Raw genomic sequence first — 18,371 nt, forward strand, 5'->3', positions numbered from 1 at the left:
AGCTGAAATCAAATACAAACTCACAGACATCACACGTACATGCAGTGCGCATGGACATATTACATATTACATGCAAGTGTCCATGCGTGCTGGGCACACATACGCAAGTGTACACGCACGCATTGTAGTGTAGGGCACCAATTTGATGAACGTAATTTTTATTTATTTTTGCCATTTATATCCCTAAACCTAAAGCAAAACATCTACAAGCTCACAAAGCAAAACATACACGATCTACAAGCTCACAGCGCTTCACGCTGCAAAGCTTTGTGAGCTTGTAGATCTGCTACTTCCGACGCGTGACAACAGCATAACAACTAAGAAATCTTGCATTACTCTAATCCCAACCCTTAAACCTGAACTCATAATGGCTAGACCTAACCTCAACTGAGTCTGACAAAGGGGATTGATGCGCTCCATTTCCACTTGCAGGCATTTCCATAAGAATAATTTTGGTAGCACTTTACATTACGGTCATATTAATAAAAATGAATTAACCGTTAATAAGACACTTAATAAGACACTTATTAACAATTAATAAACATGAATTAACCGTTAATACTTAATATCTGTTAATTAACCATTTCTCTTGTGAGGACAAGGAAAATGGTCTTAATGTCTATCTCTCACATTCGACTATACCATACCGCACGCGCGCACGCGCGCACGCACGCACACACGCACACACGCACGCACGCACACACACACACACACACACACACACACACACACCATTATCCCCGCTGAAAGACCTAATTAACTACACACATGTTCTTACTAAAATGCCTCTAAGTGGAAACGGAGGCCATCATTTAAATCAATGCCCTTTGCCAGACTCAGGCTGTACACCGTCGTCATCTACCCTCCTATCCAATTATCGCTTCTATGTACTAGTGGACAACAGAGAAGCTGTCACTCACAGCTGAGACTGGACGCCCTTCAAAGCCAAAAATTGACCACAGCAGGGGGAACATAATGAAAGCACGCAGGTACCGTACAAGTGCAGTTAATATTGATTATTCTCTTGAGTACAAACACAATTAGCACAGAGAGACAAGACTGCATGTGTGTCTTCTTATCACTGCCAAGGTCAACACAAACAAACCAAAGAAAACAAACCAAAAGACGCAGTTGAGCCCATGTGCGTATAAAAGCAACACACGCGCACACGTGGCAGCAGAAGCAGAACGTGTTTACACAGTGGTTAGACAGTACAATGCTGAGTTGCTGCTTCGCTCAGCCTGAGAGGACAAACAGGTCTTTCTCTTCTCCACAACAATAGTGTATAACTTAAAGAGGACATCTCACCTCCTGCAGGAGACGCGACACGAGAGCCACAGAAAAGGAAGAGGGAAAACAAGAGAGAGGCAAAGCAGGAGGTGTACAGCTGCTTTCCAGACACTCATGTGCGTAGGGCAAGATTATAGGGTGGGGAATAGTGAGTGGGATGTGTGTGTTAATTTGCGTGAGTGCGTGCGTGCGTGCGTGCGTGCGTGCCTGCCTGCCTGCCTGCGTGCCTGCCTGCCTGCCTGCCTGCCTGCCTGCCTGCGTGCCTGCGTGCGTGCGTGCGTGCGTGCGTGCGTGCGTGCGTGCGTGCGTGCGTGCGTCAGACCCTGTATTAGATCATGTATCACGCCCAATCACAATAAAACATTTGAGTGTATATAAAATGCATGCATGCCTATGTATTTACATGCATGTAAACACATGCCCCTAGTCCTATCACAACATTAAGGAAAAAAAAAAAATTAAAAAATTAAAAGTGTTTATGTATGCTGTATGTGCACAGCAAAGCTCTTTTGGATTTTTTTTCCATTGGATTAAAAATGTAAATGCACAATGAGGAGTTCACTGTTGGTGTTTATATTCCTGTTTCTGCTTTGAGCGACTCAGCACAGCCAGGGGGCGACATGGGACTCACCTCCCCAGCTACCGCCGTCTTCGGTCAGAGCCGTCAGGTCCAGCCTTGGGACATGGTCCTCGCACTCCGAGTCCGAGCCGCGCACGCCTCCGCTGCCTCCTAATCTCCCCGCGTCGCAAGTGAACGGTGGCTCCTGGATCTTCATCCGTAGCGTCTGTACAACCATGAGAGAAACACGATGGGAGAGCACTCAATAGATTGTGGGGCAGCGTCAGCAAAGCACACACTCTTTAAGTTCAGCCACACGGTCCCTTCAGTACAAGCCCTTCCCTGACAGGAGGGGGGCTGGCCCCTGATTGGCCGAGCTGGCTGGCCAAAACATCCGCCCATCTGTCTCCTTCTCTGTGTGTATGCGTGTGCGCACATGTGCGTGTTTGAGAGGAGTGGGGGAGAGACAGAGAGAGTGAGTAGTGAGTGAGTGAGAGAGAGAACGGAGTTGACTCCTCCTTTATTTTACAGACTGGAGCCCCCTCCCTTCACGTGTGTGTGTGTGTGTGTGTGTGTGTGTGTGTGTGTGTGTGTGTGTGTGTGTGTGTGTGTGTGTGTGTGCGCGCGCACGTGTGTGTGTGCACGCTCGCACACACACATAATGCACATACTCCCCACCCCAATGCTGAACTTGAGTTGTTTGTTTCACAGTAGCAAGAGCAGAAGGGGAGGGGGGCGAGGGAAGTGTGTGTGTGTTCTGGAGAAGAAAAGCAGGCAGATTATTAGCCAGTACATGCACATTGGCAGGGTGATTTCTGTCTCTCTGTACTAGACAAACATAGTACAGCATTGTCACCTCTTCCATCTACATGTCTGGCTAGTGTTTCTATATGTAGGAAAAAAACATTTTTTTTAATGCAGTAAAGGTCTTATGACTCTTTTCTCACTGCTACCTGCAAATACCAGCTGTACTGTGGTTACTTTCTTCTTATTTTCAACGACGCGTCGACAAAGTAGGCTATATCAGAATGCAACAGGTTGTTGTGGAGCAGTAGGCTATATGTCTCATCGTGCGTAGCCTCATTAAGGAAGAGCCATAAATCTGAACCTTAACCTAAATGTACTTCAGCTATAGCCACTCTCGCATTGCCTAAGAAGGCATAATCGAAGCTTGAAAAAAGCGTTGCATATAGTATATATAGTTACTATAAGCCGTGGCCCGTGACCAGGGGCTTATTGTGATGGCCGTTTTTGTCAGAATGTTATTTTTGTAACAAATACAGTATGTTATTTGTGGGAACTTAACGATAAATGAGTCACTCTTGCTCTTTCTCACTCTCTCTCGCTCTCACATCAATGTGCTATGTGATCTGAGCGAGCCGCTACCTACGTAAATTGTGCAGCCTTTTCTGGCAATACCCAACTTGTGTTATTTCCACATGCAGACAGGGCCACACACAGGTTTCTTTCCATCTTGTTTCATGCATTAATATAATCTAATTAATTCCATAAATTAACTCTAAAATTTAAATTATTTTGACAGCCCTAGGTACGCATAATCCTCTCTGTCTGTCTCTCTCTCTTTCTGTCTCAACCGAATGTCCTTTGGCAACTCCTCCATGGTGAACAGTCAGGTGCATTGTACACATAGCATGCCAAGCAAGCTATCATGTTCTCTAGGGCAATATGAGTGTGTGCGTGCGTGCATGTGTGTGTGCCTGCATGTGTGCGTGTATCCATGTGTGGTACAAGTGGACGGTTGCCTGCTGGTCATGTACTGTATTCTGAGTGTGCACAGGAGCTACTTGGCCCTTCTAAAGCCCCATAGGGTCCCACTTCTTCTGGGCGTGTAACTCAGTGCTCATTTTAGGGGGGAGGGGGGGGGGGGAATCAAGAAACAACTACTGCCACTAACTACTCCTGCAAGATTAGATTAGAGAGCATAAAATAGCATGGTTTGAAGGTTTCTGTTACATTGATTAATGGGAATGAGGGGTGAGGAGGTTATTGCTCAGCCCCAGTACTTCAAAGTATAGATATACTCCTGGTCAAATATAAGTATAGATACTCCTGGTCAAATATTACTATATAACTACAACTGAAATTGTCAAATTTGTACTTGAGTTAATGTGCTGGAGTACTCCCTTTTAAAAATACATGGGCACCAATGTAATGAAGAAGACATCTTATGTATTGACACCCTCTCATCCAAAGCATAAAACACCTGTTAACTTACAGTAAGTTGACACACACGCACACACGCACTCTCGCGCGCGCGCGCACACACACACACACACACACACACACACACACACACACACACACACACACACACACACACACACACACACACACACACACACACACACACACACACACACACACACACACACACACACACACACACACACACACACACACACACACACACACACACACACACACACACACACACACACCTCTCTCAATGCATCTCAAAAGCCACTAGCCCAAGCTGACCCCTCCATACTCAAGATCCCCTAATGACGGTTCATCAGACTGATATGCACACATGTCTAACTGGCTGATTTACGTTACATGGAATGACCATTCTGCTGAAACCCCTTCCTGTAACGCACTCGGCCCGATCCACAAACAAGACCTGCATGGTGTATCCATGTGCTTGCAGACAGTGCCATGTGCACAGCATACTATTAGATACTAAATATGACAAGTGCTACTGCAACAACTCTACCAACTAGGGCTGTACCGATCTGATACTCAGATCGGATATCGGCCGGCGATATCTGCCAAAAAAGTGGATCGGATCGGACTGCAGGGGGGAATAAAATCTAATTCAGGCAGCCATTCCATTTAATTATTTATCTATTTTATTTAATCCTACTCTTTACATTTAAATTGTTAAATTTAAACCATTGGTTAATACATCGGTCAGTGGCCTGGGCTGACGTGGGCCGTGGCTCAGCGGTCCAGGCACCTTGGCTGGTAATCCAGTCTGGCAGTGTGCTGCGGGTTCGACTCCCGATCCAGACGGCCCTTACTGTATGTCACCCCCCCATTTCCTGTCAGCCTACTGTCTATCCCTCCATAAAAAATATAATATAAAGGCGAAAGCCACAAAAAAACATAAAAATAAATAAATCGGTCAGTTTTCCCCCCCACAAAATCTGTTGTGTTGTGTTGTATTGTTCTGGGGAAGTATACTGTACTAGAGGTTCGGGCCGCTAAGTGGGATTATTATTTGTGCATAATATGGAGGCAAATGCACGATAGAAGAAGGCGAATGGACAGAATAGGAAGTCTACCCACTAGGGGATTTTAATAAATCATAAAAAAGTTAACAAAAAAAAATATGCTGGCTGCCTGATATCAGTCAGAATAGAGACACAGAAATACATGCTGGTATGGTGGATGGTACTCAAGGCTGCAGTATTCTTATCGGTAATTCTTGGTATCAAACCTTGGTATCAAGGCCCGGGACAGCACTACTGCCCAACACACACCCAATCTTAATGTCTTAATCTTAAAAGGCAAGAACACACGGTTGCAGCGTGGGCACACCGGCACAGGGAAACCACTGAACAAACGAGGAGATAATATCAATGGCAACGCAGCTTATGACTGCCATGTCAGTACCGCATGAAACGCATTAGCAACTCATTAGGGCCATATTGACGTACTGGCTTCAGTTCTGAACGTTTGTTGTTGTTCCCTGGTATGTTGGTGATTAGGGCTGCATAACACCCGCGTAAAAACATCCACCTCAGCTAGAAGAAGCAGGAAGGGGACGGGGTGACCTCCTGAATGCCAGACATTTAACGTTAGTGACTTCAACCTCAAAGTCCTTGTTACAGTTCATGAGTGTTAAGTCCACAGTATTGCTACAGAACAGTAGGTCTCTGAATTCAACTACCAACTATACTACAATTTCAACCATTAGAGAGGTTGAATCTTTTTACCTTACGTCAGCATTCCAGAGGGCTCCCTTGACCAACACATTATGTTGGCTTACAGAACCCACATCACCAATCACTTGTGCTGTCCTAATTTAGTGGTTCCCAAACTGGGGGTCCCCAAATTATTATATTGCTTTCTCACTCAACAGTTAGAAAAACAACATACAATTTTTAGGGTATCTCTATATCTATTCTCTTTTTTATATGTGATGTATTGTTTTTACCCTGTGGGCCATGAGCTTAAAGTTTATAATAAAGTTTATATATATTCTTAGGGACTTTTAAGGACTTTTAAGAATATTTTAATACCTAAAAAATACAAACACAAAAAGGCAAAAAACTAACAATACTACACAAATTGTCAAATATTACCTTAATAGACCTTAATATACCGTAATAAAATATCCAATCTTCTATTTTCACGATATTTATCTGTGGAACTGAGTCAAACTAGATGTAATTCCTCAACTCCTACAATGTCAAGTGCTTGTGAGGATGGGAGTAGCCTGGTAAACCATCCCGGTCATGTGAATTCACATTATCATGTGTCATCTGCAGCCCAAAGCGCTGGGTGGGCGTTTTGCAGAAACCTAAACGTTAGAGCCAATCAACACCTGTCAATCACAGGGCCCTGAGCACAGACGCTGATTGGCCCTTACAATTTTTGGTTTCTGCTAAACTATTCATTATTTTAAGGGGTCCTGTCCTGAAAGGTTTGGGAATCTAATCTTTATCTACATTGAAATGGTTTCTTGAATTATCTTGATTGACCACCTTGTTATAGTCATTGATATGCAAATAAGGCCAAACAGATCAATGCCTCTCAAAGTAGATGAATTAACAGTGGTCTTGATAATGTACCTGATCTGCTGATTAGTTTTTCGTGTTGGTTTAATTCCAATCCAATCATAATACTTGTCAATAGAACAATGGATTAATCAATATCAGAATCACTGAAAGACTTACAGGTAACAGTCATAATGAAAGTAAACAGGCATGTGGCTATTCATCCACTTTGATGAATGGATGATTGTGACTTCTCAGTGCTCACTCAGAATGGTTTGTATTCACTGGACTCTACCATGCTATGATGGGAATGCGCAGAACACCTCTCTTTATTATGATGGTGTACTTTGTGTGTGTTATCTTAATGTGTACATGGGTTAGGGTTAGGTGTGTATGGCAAAAATCTAAGTCTTCCTAATATGTTGAGAGTATATCTATGTAACATAATCACTCAAAACTTTGCAATATTAATATATTAACATACATTCACATGAGCACAGATGCTCTTTGGCCTGCAGTGACGGTGTGCGTGTGTGCGCACGCACGCACGCACGCACGCACGCACGCACGCACGCACGCACGCACGCACGCACGCACGCACGCACGCACGCACGCACGCACGCACGCACGCACGCACGCACGCACGCACGCACGCACGCACGCACGCACGCACGCACGCACGCACACACACACACACACACACACACACACACACACACACACACACACACACACACACACACACACACACACACACACACACACACACACACACACACACACACACACACACACACACACACACACACACACACACACACACACACACACACACACACACACACACACACACACACACACACACACACAGTTCAGTGATTTCATGATGTGCATAATCCCCAATGACATAATCCACTGATGCTGTGATTACATCATCAGATGAGAACCCCAAAGGGGGGGGGGGGGGGGGGGGGGGGCATGATATAGAGCAGTGATTTTCAACCTTTTTCATATCAAGGTCCATTATTTATTCAGCATTTGAGCCACAGACCTGATGACATTTAGCCTCTCAGATCCAAAACTTGGAATATCTTGTTGTCTTTGGATACACAATAGAGCGTCGCAGTCCCGCCCCCTACCATGGACCAGGAAATTAATCCCAATGCATTTTTCCCATAGAAATTTCAGAAAGTATTTATTTAAAGACGGTTACGCCACGGACAAAGCCAACTCGAGTCCTGACAACTCATGACAACACAAACAATATTTTGGACCAAACAAATAATTACAAAGAAGAAAAACAACAAAAAAAGTGTTGTAACCTGCCGTTTTTTTCTTCTTTCTAATTATTTTTTCGGACCCAAAAATTGTGTTTGTTGTCATGATTTGTCACGACTCGAGTTGGCTTTGTCCGCGGCGTAAACGTCTTTAAATAAATACTTTCTGAAATGTCTATGAGGGAAATGAACGGAGAATCATTTCCTGGTCCATGGTAGAGGGCGGGACTGCGACGCTCTATTCCATGCCGTAATGATGTTGGTACCATTAGTAGAGATAACAGGCAAACAATAAAAATAACAATTATTCCACATTATCTACTGTAATTGTGTAGACAAATTAAGTCTGTTCAACAATAATTTTACTCTTGAGAGCATAAATGCTCTGAAGAGTTAAAGATCAAATACAGGTAAATTTCCATCCTTCTGGGGCCATCTGGAACGACCTCATGGACAACTGGTTGAAAACCACTGACCACTGACCACTGACCGTGAGAGCAACACGTTACACGTACAGGAGAATAGATAGTGGGCTCTGCCATGCCTTACCCGCAAGCATTAATTTAACTATTATCCGTGAATTACGCATTTAGGAGCTTCCAATATGCGTAAATGGTATCTTGTGGCCACTATACCCTAGAGATACATTATGCCGACACCTTCATTTGCACTAAGGTGGAGGTGTGTCTGTAGGCGTGTTGATGTGCTTTCTGCACACAGGTTTAGGACAACGGAAAGCGCCTCCTCAAACCACCCGTAATGCGAATTCCGTGTGATAAAATAATGTGCTCCTGAGACCTGAGTTGGAGCTGCCTCGGCTTGACGCATGTTGCAGAACATTCACAGCTCAGGTCTCATTCTGTCTTAATTCTCCACAAATTTCTGTGATTGTAATTTTTCCTATAATCAGCAGTGTCAATTCCTTGTGTCCATTGTGTTTAATTGTCTAGTGATTTGTGCGGCGCCAGGGCACATTGTGCACGATTCCATTTGCTCATTCAGTTTCATCCATCCATTGCGCAGCAACCATTTAATGGATTACAATACTGTAAAATTCCCCATAATCACTAATCAGTAACACATAGATGATACATAGATGTCAACCAAATGTGGTTTTATTTAAAGGCACTTAAAGGCTAGATGCAAGGAAGCAACAGGTGTCATTTCCAATGTTATTTCGCCTCCGTTCAAGTCTATTTAATGAATACGATTTCCCGAACTTTCCTTGCTTGCAATCACGATCTTTATACCAAATGAAAACTGGAACTTTATAGATTACACAGAATTTTAAAAAATTGGAATTGGAAGCGCTGCTTTATTGCTAGTAATGGGCGACCGGGCCTTCTGCTCGGCCGCCCCCGAACTGTGGAACGCCCTCCCCGCCCACCTGACAGCACCACGGTCAGTTGACTCATTTAAGAGAGGACTTAAGACTTTCCTTTTCAACAAAGCGTTTTTATAGCATGCCCTCTTGTTTTAAATTGATGTGTTCCCTTTTCTTAGATGGTTTTAATGGTCTAATGCTTCTTATGTTTTTATTTTTATTCTTTTGCATTTGCTCATTGTAGCACTTTGAGATTTTAACGAATGTAAAGTGCGTTATAAATAAAATCCATTATTATTATTATTATTATTAGTAAGACTGTGTTGGTCAGAGTGGACGATAGAGGAGGCGAGGAGCTAGCCTACTGGACACAGAAAACAACCCTCTGTATCAAAAAGGCAGCCATTGTAGCCCTTCCATGGGCCATATTGTGTGCAAGAGATCACTGGGCATGATGCGTAATAGATAATGGTTCTCTTAAAGGCAATGGCATGTGGCACGGTGATTGGTTTAATCATTGTAACGCCCAAACCACACCTATGCATCATGTAACGGGTAGCGGAGGTGTTTTAGGGATTTAGGCTGTGGCACAAGATAGCCAATTTTTACGGGGACACGCCGTTTACACAATGCTAAATCCCCAAATTACGGATAAAGTGCCTCTGACGCAAGAGGCACACATGCACACACGAGGGAAACATAAGGAGAATAATGCTGAGATGGCACACTGGCACACAAAGTCACTTGTTGAGTGGTGTAAACCACTCCTACAACTGGCTTTTGTGTGCAGAAAAAAATGAGCATGGTTGCTATGTTCAAAATAATTTCTGACGTAATTAAATCACACCCGGGTGAACTGGATGACCGTAGCAACCGTGGTCATTTTCTCTGCGCAAAAAAAGCCAGTTGTGAAATCACATCCAGGTGTGATTTCATTACGTCAGATCAGAGCTGATCAGGCTATATAATACCTTACCTTATATAATACCTCACATCGGACAAAAACTCCAGCTGAATCAACTTCATGGTCACAAATCATCACATCAGAAGACGAGTCTACCTAGCCAAAGATCTTTAACGTCAGACATTACGTCAGACCACAGCTGATCATGCTATATAAAACCTTACACCACTCAGTTCACACGGGTGTGATTTTATTATATACACACTGTAAAATCCAGAGTTAAAACAATACTCAGGATTTTGAGTGAAAATCTCACACACACACACACACACACACACACACACACACACACACACACACACACACACACACACACACACACACACACACACACACACACACACACACACACACACACACACACACACACACACACACACACACACACACACACACACACACACGTCTGTGTTCCATAGACATCTTCAGACATTACAGTGTACCAATAGCATACAAAGCACAGCATATAGGCCTACAAAATAAATCTTACAATTATCAGTGAATTTGAGTGGAAAGAAAAACAAGACAAATAATTATGTTTAATAAGTTGCAGTCGCCAATAGAGGACCTTTAGAAGCCAGTGTTCGTGCAGTGAATGTATGGTATGAGCAGCATATGGAACGCTTCAGTGCCAAGTAACAGGCTTAGTCTGTCAGCAGAAGCTTTCCATTGTAATTTTCCACGTCCCATTGATTTTGTGTGGCCGTAAGTGGCCTGTAATTGACATGTGGGTGGTGAAGTAATCTTTTAAGGCAGCCAATTGGCCTCACTGCTGGTTCATATGCGCATGCGTGCATGTGTTTGTGTGTGTGTCTATGCAGTGTGTGTACGCATGTGTACGTCTGTTTGGATGAGTGTGTTTGTGTGCTTTTGTGTGCTTTTGTGTGTGTGTGTGTGTGTGTGTGTGTGTGTAGGTGCTGTGCACTGTGCTCTAACTGGCGGTACAGCTATCATGTTACACGGGGGGCTCAGGCCAACCATACAACCAAACACTGATACAGTTGGCACAGCGTGTGTGTGTGTGTGTGTGTGTGTGTGTGTGTGTGTGTGTGTGTGTGTGTGTGTGTGTGTGTGTTTTACATTTATATTTTATGACTCAAACCTATTTGATACTTTGTCATATGACAGTATCGTGCAAAAGCATAGCAGAAAATAGCCAGTCTACACTACAAGCAATGCCCAGAGATCTCATATTTTCATGAAGTGAGGGGCGCTTTTGACATCGTACATCATCCAATAAAAAATGAATATACTTCTTCATGAATTAATTTGTCAACTTATGTTATTATCTTTTAACCATGATACAATGTTTAAAAAAACTCATCTTTTCACGATGAACATGTAAGATGACAACTGAATTTATGTGATAAGCACCGAGCTGAATTAGAACAGTTGTACTGTGCTTAGCAAAGCCGATTTGCTCATCCACATATGGCGTAAATTCTTCTTTCATTGTCAATGGCAAATGTGACACGAGTTAAGGACAAAAGCTGTATATAAGGGGCTAGCCCCCCTAAAAAAGGGGGGAAAAATCACTTGTGATTTTAACAAATAACACCAGGCTTAAAGTTAAGTCTGTCTGTCGGTTTTTATAAATATTTACAAAAGCTTGTGACTAAATAATAACTACATTGGATCCATTGGAATGCAGGGTCTTGTTTTCCATTTCCTGAAAGGTAACTGTGTCGGACATAACAGAGTTTCTGCCCAACAGCAACGATATGATGGATATCTGGTAATTAATAAGGTTAATAATCCTATATATAGAGCGTCACAGTCCCGCCCCCTCGAGAGACCCGGAAAATAAATCCCCGTTCATTTTCCTCATAGACTTTTCAGAAAGTATTTATTTAAAGACGTTTACGCCGCGGACAAAGCCAACTCTTGTCGTGGCAAATCATGACAATAAACACAATGTTTTGGGCCAAACAAAGAATTAGAAGGTAGAAAAAAACGGCAGGTTACAACAATTTTCTTTTTGTTGTTTTCTTCTTTGTAATTATTTGTTTGGTCCAAAATATTGTGTTTGTTGTCATGATTTGTCACGACTCAAGTTGGCTTTAAGGTCTTTAAATAAATACTTTTTGAAATGTCTATGGGAAAAATGCATTGGGATTCATTTCCTGGGCCTGGCGTCGTCATGAAAGGGGGCGGGACTGCAACGCTCTATTGGCCAATAAGATTGGGCCAATATCCAAACACTTCCCCAGAGCAAGCACTAAAAGCCCCAGAAGCACTATGCTGACTTTGTATTTTAATGCAATGACTCTGTGTACACAGTACAATCCAGAGTGTAAATTTAACTCGTCGACCTATAGTCAAAGACCTGACCAGCTTGATGGTAACACTAATGTCTCTGTATGACGGCAGTGTTGTGACCCTGGTGGCAGAGGTGTGGCACCTCTGCCACCTCACAATAGGATTCCACCAGATTTGTGCAGCACTATAAGCTTCTTCTTTACTGGTTCAGATTACAAGTCAGCAGATGGAGAATGTACATTGTCTTTTTTCTCCCATCTGCCAACACCAAAGATTGCACAGTTAATCACATGTAAGTATACACTATATTGCAGTATTATTTGCATGGTGCACAGAGTCATTCTAATATTACTAGTACTAATAACAATACTTAGACATCGAATAGCTTAATCTTTGAGACAAGCATCTGCTACTGGCAGAATCAGCTACTGTAGGTACTGTACACCAGCATTACTTCTTATAAGTTCTGATGTATCTCTGTTCAATCAGCACTGATTATATGCCATGGCATCTGTAAAACACCCAACTCTTCATTTTTTATTAATAATTGTATACTATAGGCATATCAGCGCTCAAATCATTACGACTGTAACGAAGACTCTGACTAGGACGTTGGGCTATATGATATATGACATGTTTAGTATGACAATCCCTATATTTGGGCCCGAGCCGACCTAGTGCTGATATCGATAGATATGGTAGAACCATATATGGATAGAACCATATATGGATAGATCTAACTGGCTTAGTCATCGTGACAAGCCTGGTCGGAGAATATATAGAGGGTCGGCTTCAGGGAGAAGGCAGAAGTCAAAGCATCCTGGTTTAAGTTCTAACCGGACACCACTGCGGGGGTCCTAAGCTAAGTAATCAGCAATACAGCCTTGAGCTATTTTATATGGTCCTTCGAGCCGGATTAGGGCTTACCGCAGTAACGGGATGCTGAAGTCTTCCAGACACATACGAACCAAGGTATCTGGCTTTACAACCCATATACCTTGAGTAGCTTCTATGACTCAGTGGCAAGATTCTAACCAGATGGTAACCCAGTCGCTGCCAGAGTCTGAACACTCTGGCAGTCCTGGCTGCTCTGCAGGTGAGCAGCAGCATCTCGAAGCGGTGAGATGCACTCTGTTGCCGCCAGAGCATGAACGCTCTGGCGGTCCTGGCTGCTCCTTAGGTGAGCAGCAGGGTCTCGAAGCTGTGAGACCCACTCTGTTGCCGCCAGAGCATGAACGCTCTGGCGGTCCTGGCTGCTCCGCAGGTGAGCAGCAGCATCTCGAAGCGGTGAGATGCACTCTGTTGCCGCCAGAGCATGAACGCTCTGGCGGTCCTGGCTGCTCCTTAGGTGAGCAGCAGGGTCTCGAAGCTGTGAGACCCACTCTGTTGCCGCCAGAGCATGAACGCTCTGGCGGTCCTGGCTGCTCCTTAGGTGAGCAGCAGGGTCTCGAAGCTGTGAGACCCACCCTGTTGCCGCCAGAGCATGAACGCTCTGGCGGTCCTGGCTGCTCCGCAGGTGAGCAGCAGCATCTCGAAGCGGTGAGATGCACTCTGTTGCCGCCAGAGCATGAACGCTCTGGCGGTCCTGGCTGCTCCTTAGGTGAGCAGCAGGGTCTCGAAGCTGTGAGACCCACCCTGTTGCCGCCAGAGCATGAACGCTCTGGCGGTCCTGGCTGCTCCTTAGGTGAGCAGCAGCGTCTCGAAGCTGTGAGACCCACCCTGTTGCCAGAATCTGGATGCCAGAATCTCGGAGCCGTGAGACCTCCCCGGACCTTAGAGTCAGAGAGCACTGGTGATGTGCAGGAAAGAGAGAGCACTGGTGATGTGCAGAGCACTGGTGATGTGCAGGAGAGAGAGCACTGGTGATGTGCAGGAGAGAGAGCACTGGTGATGTGCAGGAGAGAGAGCACTGGTGATGTGCAGAGCACTGGTGATGTGCAGGAAAGAGAGAGCATTGGTGATGTGCAGAGCACTGGTGATGTGCAGGAAAGAGAGAGCACTGGTGATGTGCAGAGCACTGGTGATGTGCAGGAGAGAGAGCACTGGTGATGTGCAGGAGAGAGAGCACTGGTGATGTGCAGGAGAGAGAGCACTGGTGATGTGCAGAGCACTGGTGATGTGTAGGAGAGAGAGAGCACTGGTGATGTGCAGGAGAGAGAGCACTGGTGATGTGCAGAGCACTGGTGATGTGCAGGAGAGAGAGAGAGAGCACTGGACATGATCACCTCCCTGAAAGTGGCCGGGGTTGAAGTGATGGCGTCGTGTTGTAGACGCCAGGGTCGAAGTGGTGGCGTGGTGTTGTAGACGCCAGGGTCGAAGTGGTGGCGTGGTCTTGTAGACGCCAGGGTTGAAGTGATGGCGTCGTGTTGTAGACGCCAGGGTCGAAGTGATGGCGTCGTGTCGTAGACGCCAGGGTTGAAGTGATGGCGTGGTGTTGTAGAAGCCTGGGTCCGAAGCTGTGGACCACCTTTGATACGGTCAAGAGGGCGTTACTTCAAACTGGAACTGCACGGATTGGCTGACTCTGACCCATTGACAGGGAACGCCCTTAATGGGTGGCATGTGATTTGATCTTGAGGTTTTTTATGACCCACCGTAACATCAAAGAAAGAAAGCGGGACGCCTGGACGCCCTCAATGGGGTGGTCTGAATGGCTGACGCTTGATGTTCAAGCCTCCGTATGCTTGTATTGGGGTGGCCTGAGGGGTCTACTGTTCAAGCCTTCTAGATATGGTACAGATTTCCATGGGAAATCTGGGGGTGGCAGAGTGTAACGAAGGCTTTCACCTAGAGCTTTAGATGTCATTAGGGCCAAAAGGCTCTGGTGGATATCATGAGAGCATTGTCTGGACAGCATGATGATGCAAGGGCATCGGAGCTATATCAACCCTCCCATAGATGTTGGAGCAGTCGGAGGCATTGTCTGGACAGCATGATGATGCAAGGGCATCGGAGCTATATCAACCCTCCCATAGATGTTGGAGCAGTCGGAGGACGGCAGAGGCTTCGTCCACCGATAGGATATCGAGATGAAAGTGCAAGCTGACAGACCAGAAGTCCAGGTTCATGGGGGCCGAAGTAGTCCAGCAAGGAGGCTGGACGGTCACTCTCGCAGAAATGACCATGAGCATAACCGGAGACGAACAGTCATCATGCATGGTATGGTAGTAGCACCCAATTCTGCCGATCGTACACCAAGTAACCAGCAAGATGGCATTACTGTAATAGCGGCACACACCATCTTGGGGTATGCGGCAGGTTCAAATGACGAGATTTGATATGACAGATGAAGCTGTGTTATCAGCAATGGACGTCGTCATCAGGCAAGAAACTGTAAACTACAGACTAGGAGTGAACTGTGGTGGAAGGCACCCTCTGGCTTTTCACAGTATTAATAGGAGCCGGTTGAACCGGAGAGCAGATGAACATTTGCGGAACCCTAGGACACCTAAGATCGAGACGGGACAGGATTTACAAGAGGAATTACCGCAGCCAGCAATCTTGACTATAGCAGGAGAGTCCTTGCATGTGGGCTATCCACCGCCTAAAGGGAGAAATGTTAAAGGTGTGCAAAGTTCTAATTTGCAATTGTGGCAAAGTAATGGAAGTATATGCAGTTCTGGATGATGGTTCGGGGCGAACCATTTTGTTACACACAGTTGCCAAGCAGGTCGGATTGAGGGGTCAACCTGAAGAGTTGCGTATCAGAATCATGAGAGATCTTCAAGTTTTGCACGGGGTGGCTGTATCTCCTGCCGTACAGCCAAACCAAGTCAATAATATTGAGGGAGCATTGATCGCCAAATAGCTTGGATTGTGAGCATACACAGATCGTCAGCAGACTAATGGAGAGAGATTAACATCTTCGAGAGCCTCCCTTGCTGGATAACTACCAGGCCTGGCCTGTTAGAACCTAGCCGAAAGAAAGGACAATTGTCTGAGTCTTCTGGATGCGGTATAGATTTCAACGTGAAATCTGGGGTGGCTGTAACGAAGACTCTGACTAGGACGTTGGGCTATATGATATATGACATGTTTAGTATGACAATCCCTATATTTGGGCCCGAGCCGACCTAGTGCTGATATCGATAGATATGGTAGAACCATATATGGATAGAACCATATATGGATAGATCTAACTGGCTTAGTCATCGTGACAAGCCTGGTCGGAGAATATATAGAGGGTCGGCTTCAGGGAGAAGGCAGAAGTCAAAGCATCCTGGTTTAAGTTCTAACCGGACACCACTGCGGGGGTCCTAAGCTAAGTAATCAGCAATACAGCCTTGAGCTATTTTATAACGACTATTATCATTAGTTTGTATCCTGCTGCTAATTGGATTAGTAAATGTTATGATAAATAATATCTAGAAAAATAACAATCACGAAGGTATGCTAAAATATTTTAGAGGTATGCGTTGCCAACAACTAAACATCTGTAAATTGTTATCTGCATGATGTCATACAGTACTTGACATAATATAAACGTGTGATTTAGTCCCAAGTACTCCAGATCAAAATGTCCATGGTCAATGCCTGCTCTAACCGTGTGCCAGTGTGGTGTTCTTGGGCAAGACATATCCATACCTGTTGACTCACTGTATGTTGCTGTAGATAAGAGCTGTAGCTGAATAAATAATACAATGTTAAATGTGTAAATATTGTAGCATATGTCTGATAAAAGGGTTGAATTCCTAATCTTTGTCTATTAGTACAGTAGCTACGGGCGGGGTTGCTGTGCTGCAATAATATTCTCAAAAACATCAATGTGGAGGTGCTACATGCCATAGATTTGTAAAAGTGTGCTAAGAGATTTACTACTGCTTTATTATTAATACTGTACATTTCATGTTTTTCATTGCATTGTTTATTTTGTCTTAACTATTTTTAAAGGTACTATACAATGTATTAATATTCTAAATAAAAGGGAGTGACGTGGTGTCACCAATCTCCCCCATGTTGTTTTCTTCTTAAACACCCTGCCCACCCCCCCCCCCCCCCCCCCCCCCTCCTATCCCTCTCCATCTCTCTGTCTCTCTCATAAATAGACGGGTGTAGACACGGAAAGAGGGAGAAATTACAGATTGCGAAATCATAACTTACCTTTGCAGGAGGAAGGCGGTTCATCCTTGGACTACCATTCCTTCAGGAGAAAAAAAAAACCTTCATCACAGGCACGTTTGCAGAAAGCAAACAATGATTTGATCTGGCTCTCAACTTTCAGCATCCTTTTGCAGACTAAACGGCTTGAATAAAAGGTCACAGTACAATGTACTGAGTACATAAAGGTGATCCCCTGAAATCTCCAATTGGCTGCTGCTGGTATAAGCTAGTATCATAGCAATAAGAGTAATGATGTAAACCCTTGATTTATACTTGGCTATAATGGCTACATGAAGTCTGGCACACAAACAAAAAACAGATCTGCAAGCTCACGACATATTGCACTGCAACGTGTTGTATGCTTGTAGATCAGTTATTTTCGGAGGACGACATCGGCATTCTACCAAGTAAAAATCACCGTTTCCAGTTGTGTGATCCTGAAAAGATGAGTCTGTACTACTATACTGTAGGTGTAGGGCTTACCCATTCTCACTCGACTCCATGACGTCCTCTCCAGGTGTTTCATCTGCTCCACAAGCACTCTCCTTAAAATGGAAATAAGACACAAAAAGATCACACCCGTGTGAAGTGAGGGGCGCTAATATATTAAAGTCTAACTCATGTTGATTAGGTGATGTAATGGTGATGTAAAACAAACGGTGCAAACAAATAATCATCATACATCACATTCCGGGCTCAGCCAATAAAATCATCACAAATGTCATTCCGGCCAATCACTTTTGGCGTCGTCACTTTTCTGCCCTCACTTGTATCTTCAATATACTTTGCTCAGCCAATTAAATCATCACTATGGGGTGATCAGCCAATCACAAGCCAAAGTTTGTTCACACAAAGG

The 18,371-nt window shown here is 44.4% G+C and overlaps 1 protein-coding gene across 1 annotated transcript in view; it reads right to left on the bottom strand.

The window, feature by feature from the left end:
- The window catches only part of fam13a (family with sequence similarity 13 member A), a 95,032-nt gene that overhangs the window by 16,075 nt on the left and 60,586 nt on the right, over positions 1-18,371 (bottom strand). Inside the window, exons 13-15 of the mRNA XM_079499397.1 lie at positions 17,999-18,060; positions 17,516-17,555; positions 1,922-2,075 (exon numbers count right to left, since the gene is read on the bottom strand). Coding sequence (XP_079355523.1) covers positions 1,922-2,075; positions 17,516-17,555; positions 17,999-18,060 — 256 coding nt within the window. The remainder of the gene's footprint in view (positions 1-1,921; positions 2,076-17,515; positions 17,556-17,998; positions 18,061-18,371) is intronic.

This window comes from Electrona antarctica (assembly GCF_951216825.1).
Source record: "Electrona antarctica genome assembly, chromosome: 4".
Classification (NCBI taxonomy): Eukaryota; Metazoa; Chordata; class Actinopteri; order Myctophiformes; family Myctophidae; genus Electrona; species Electrona antarctica.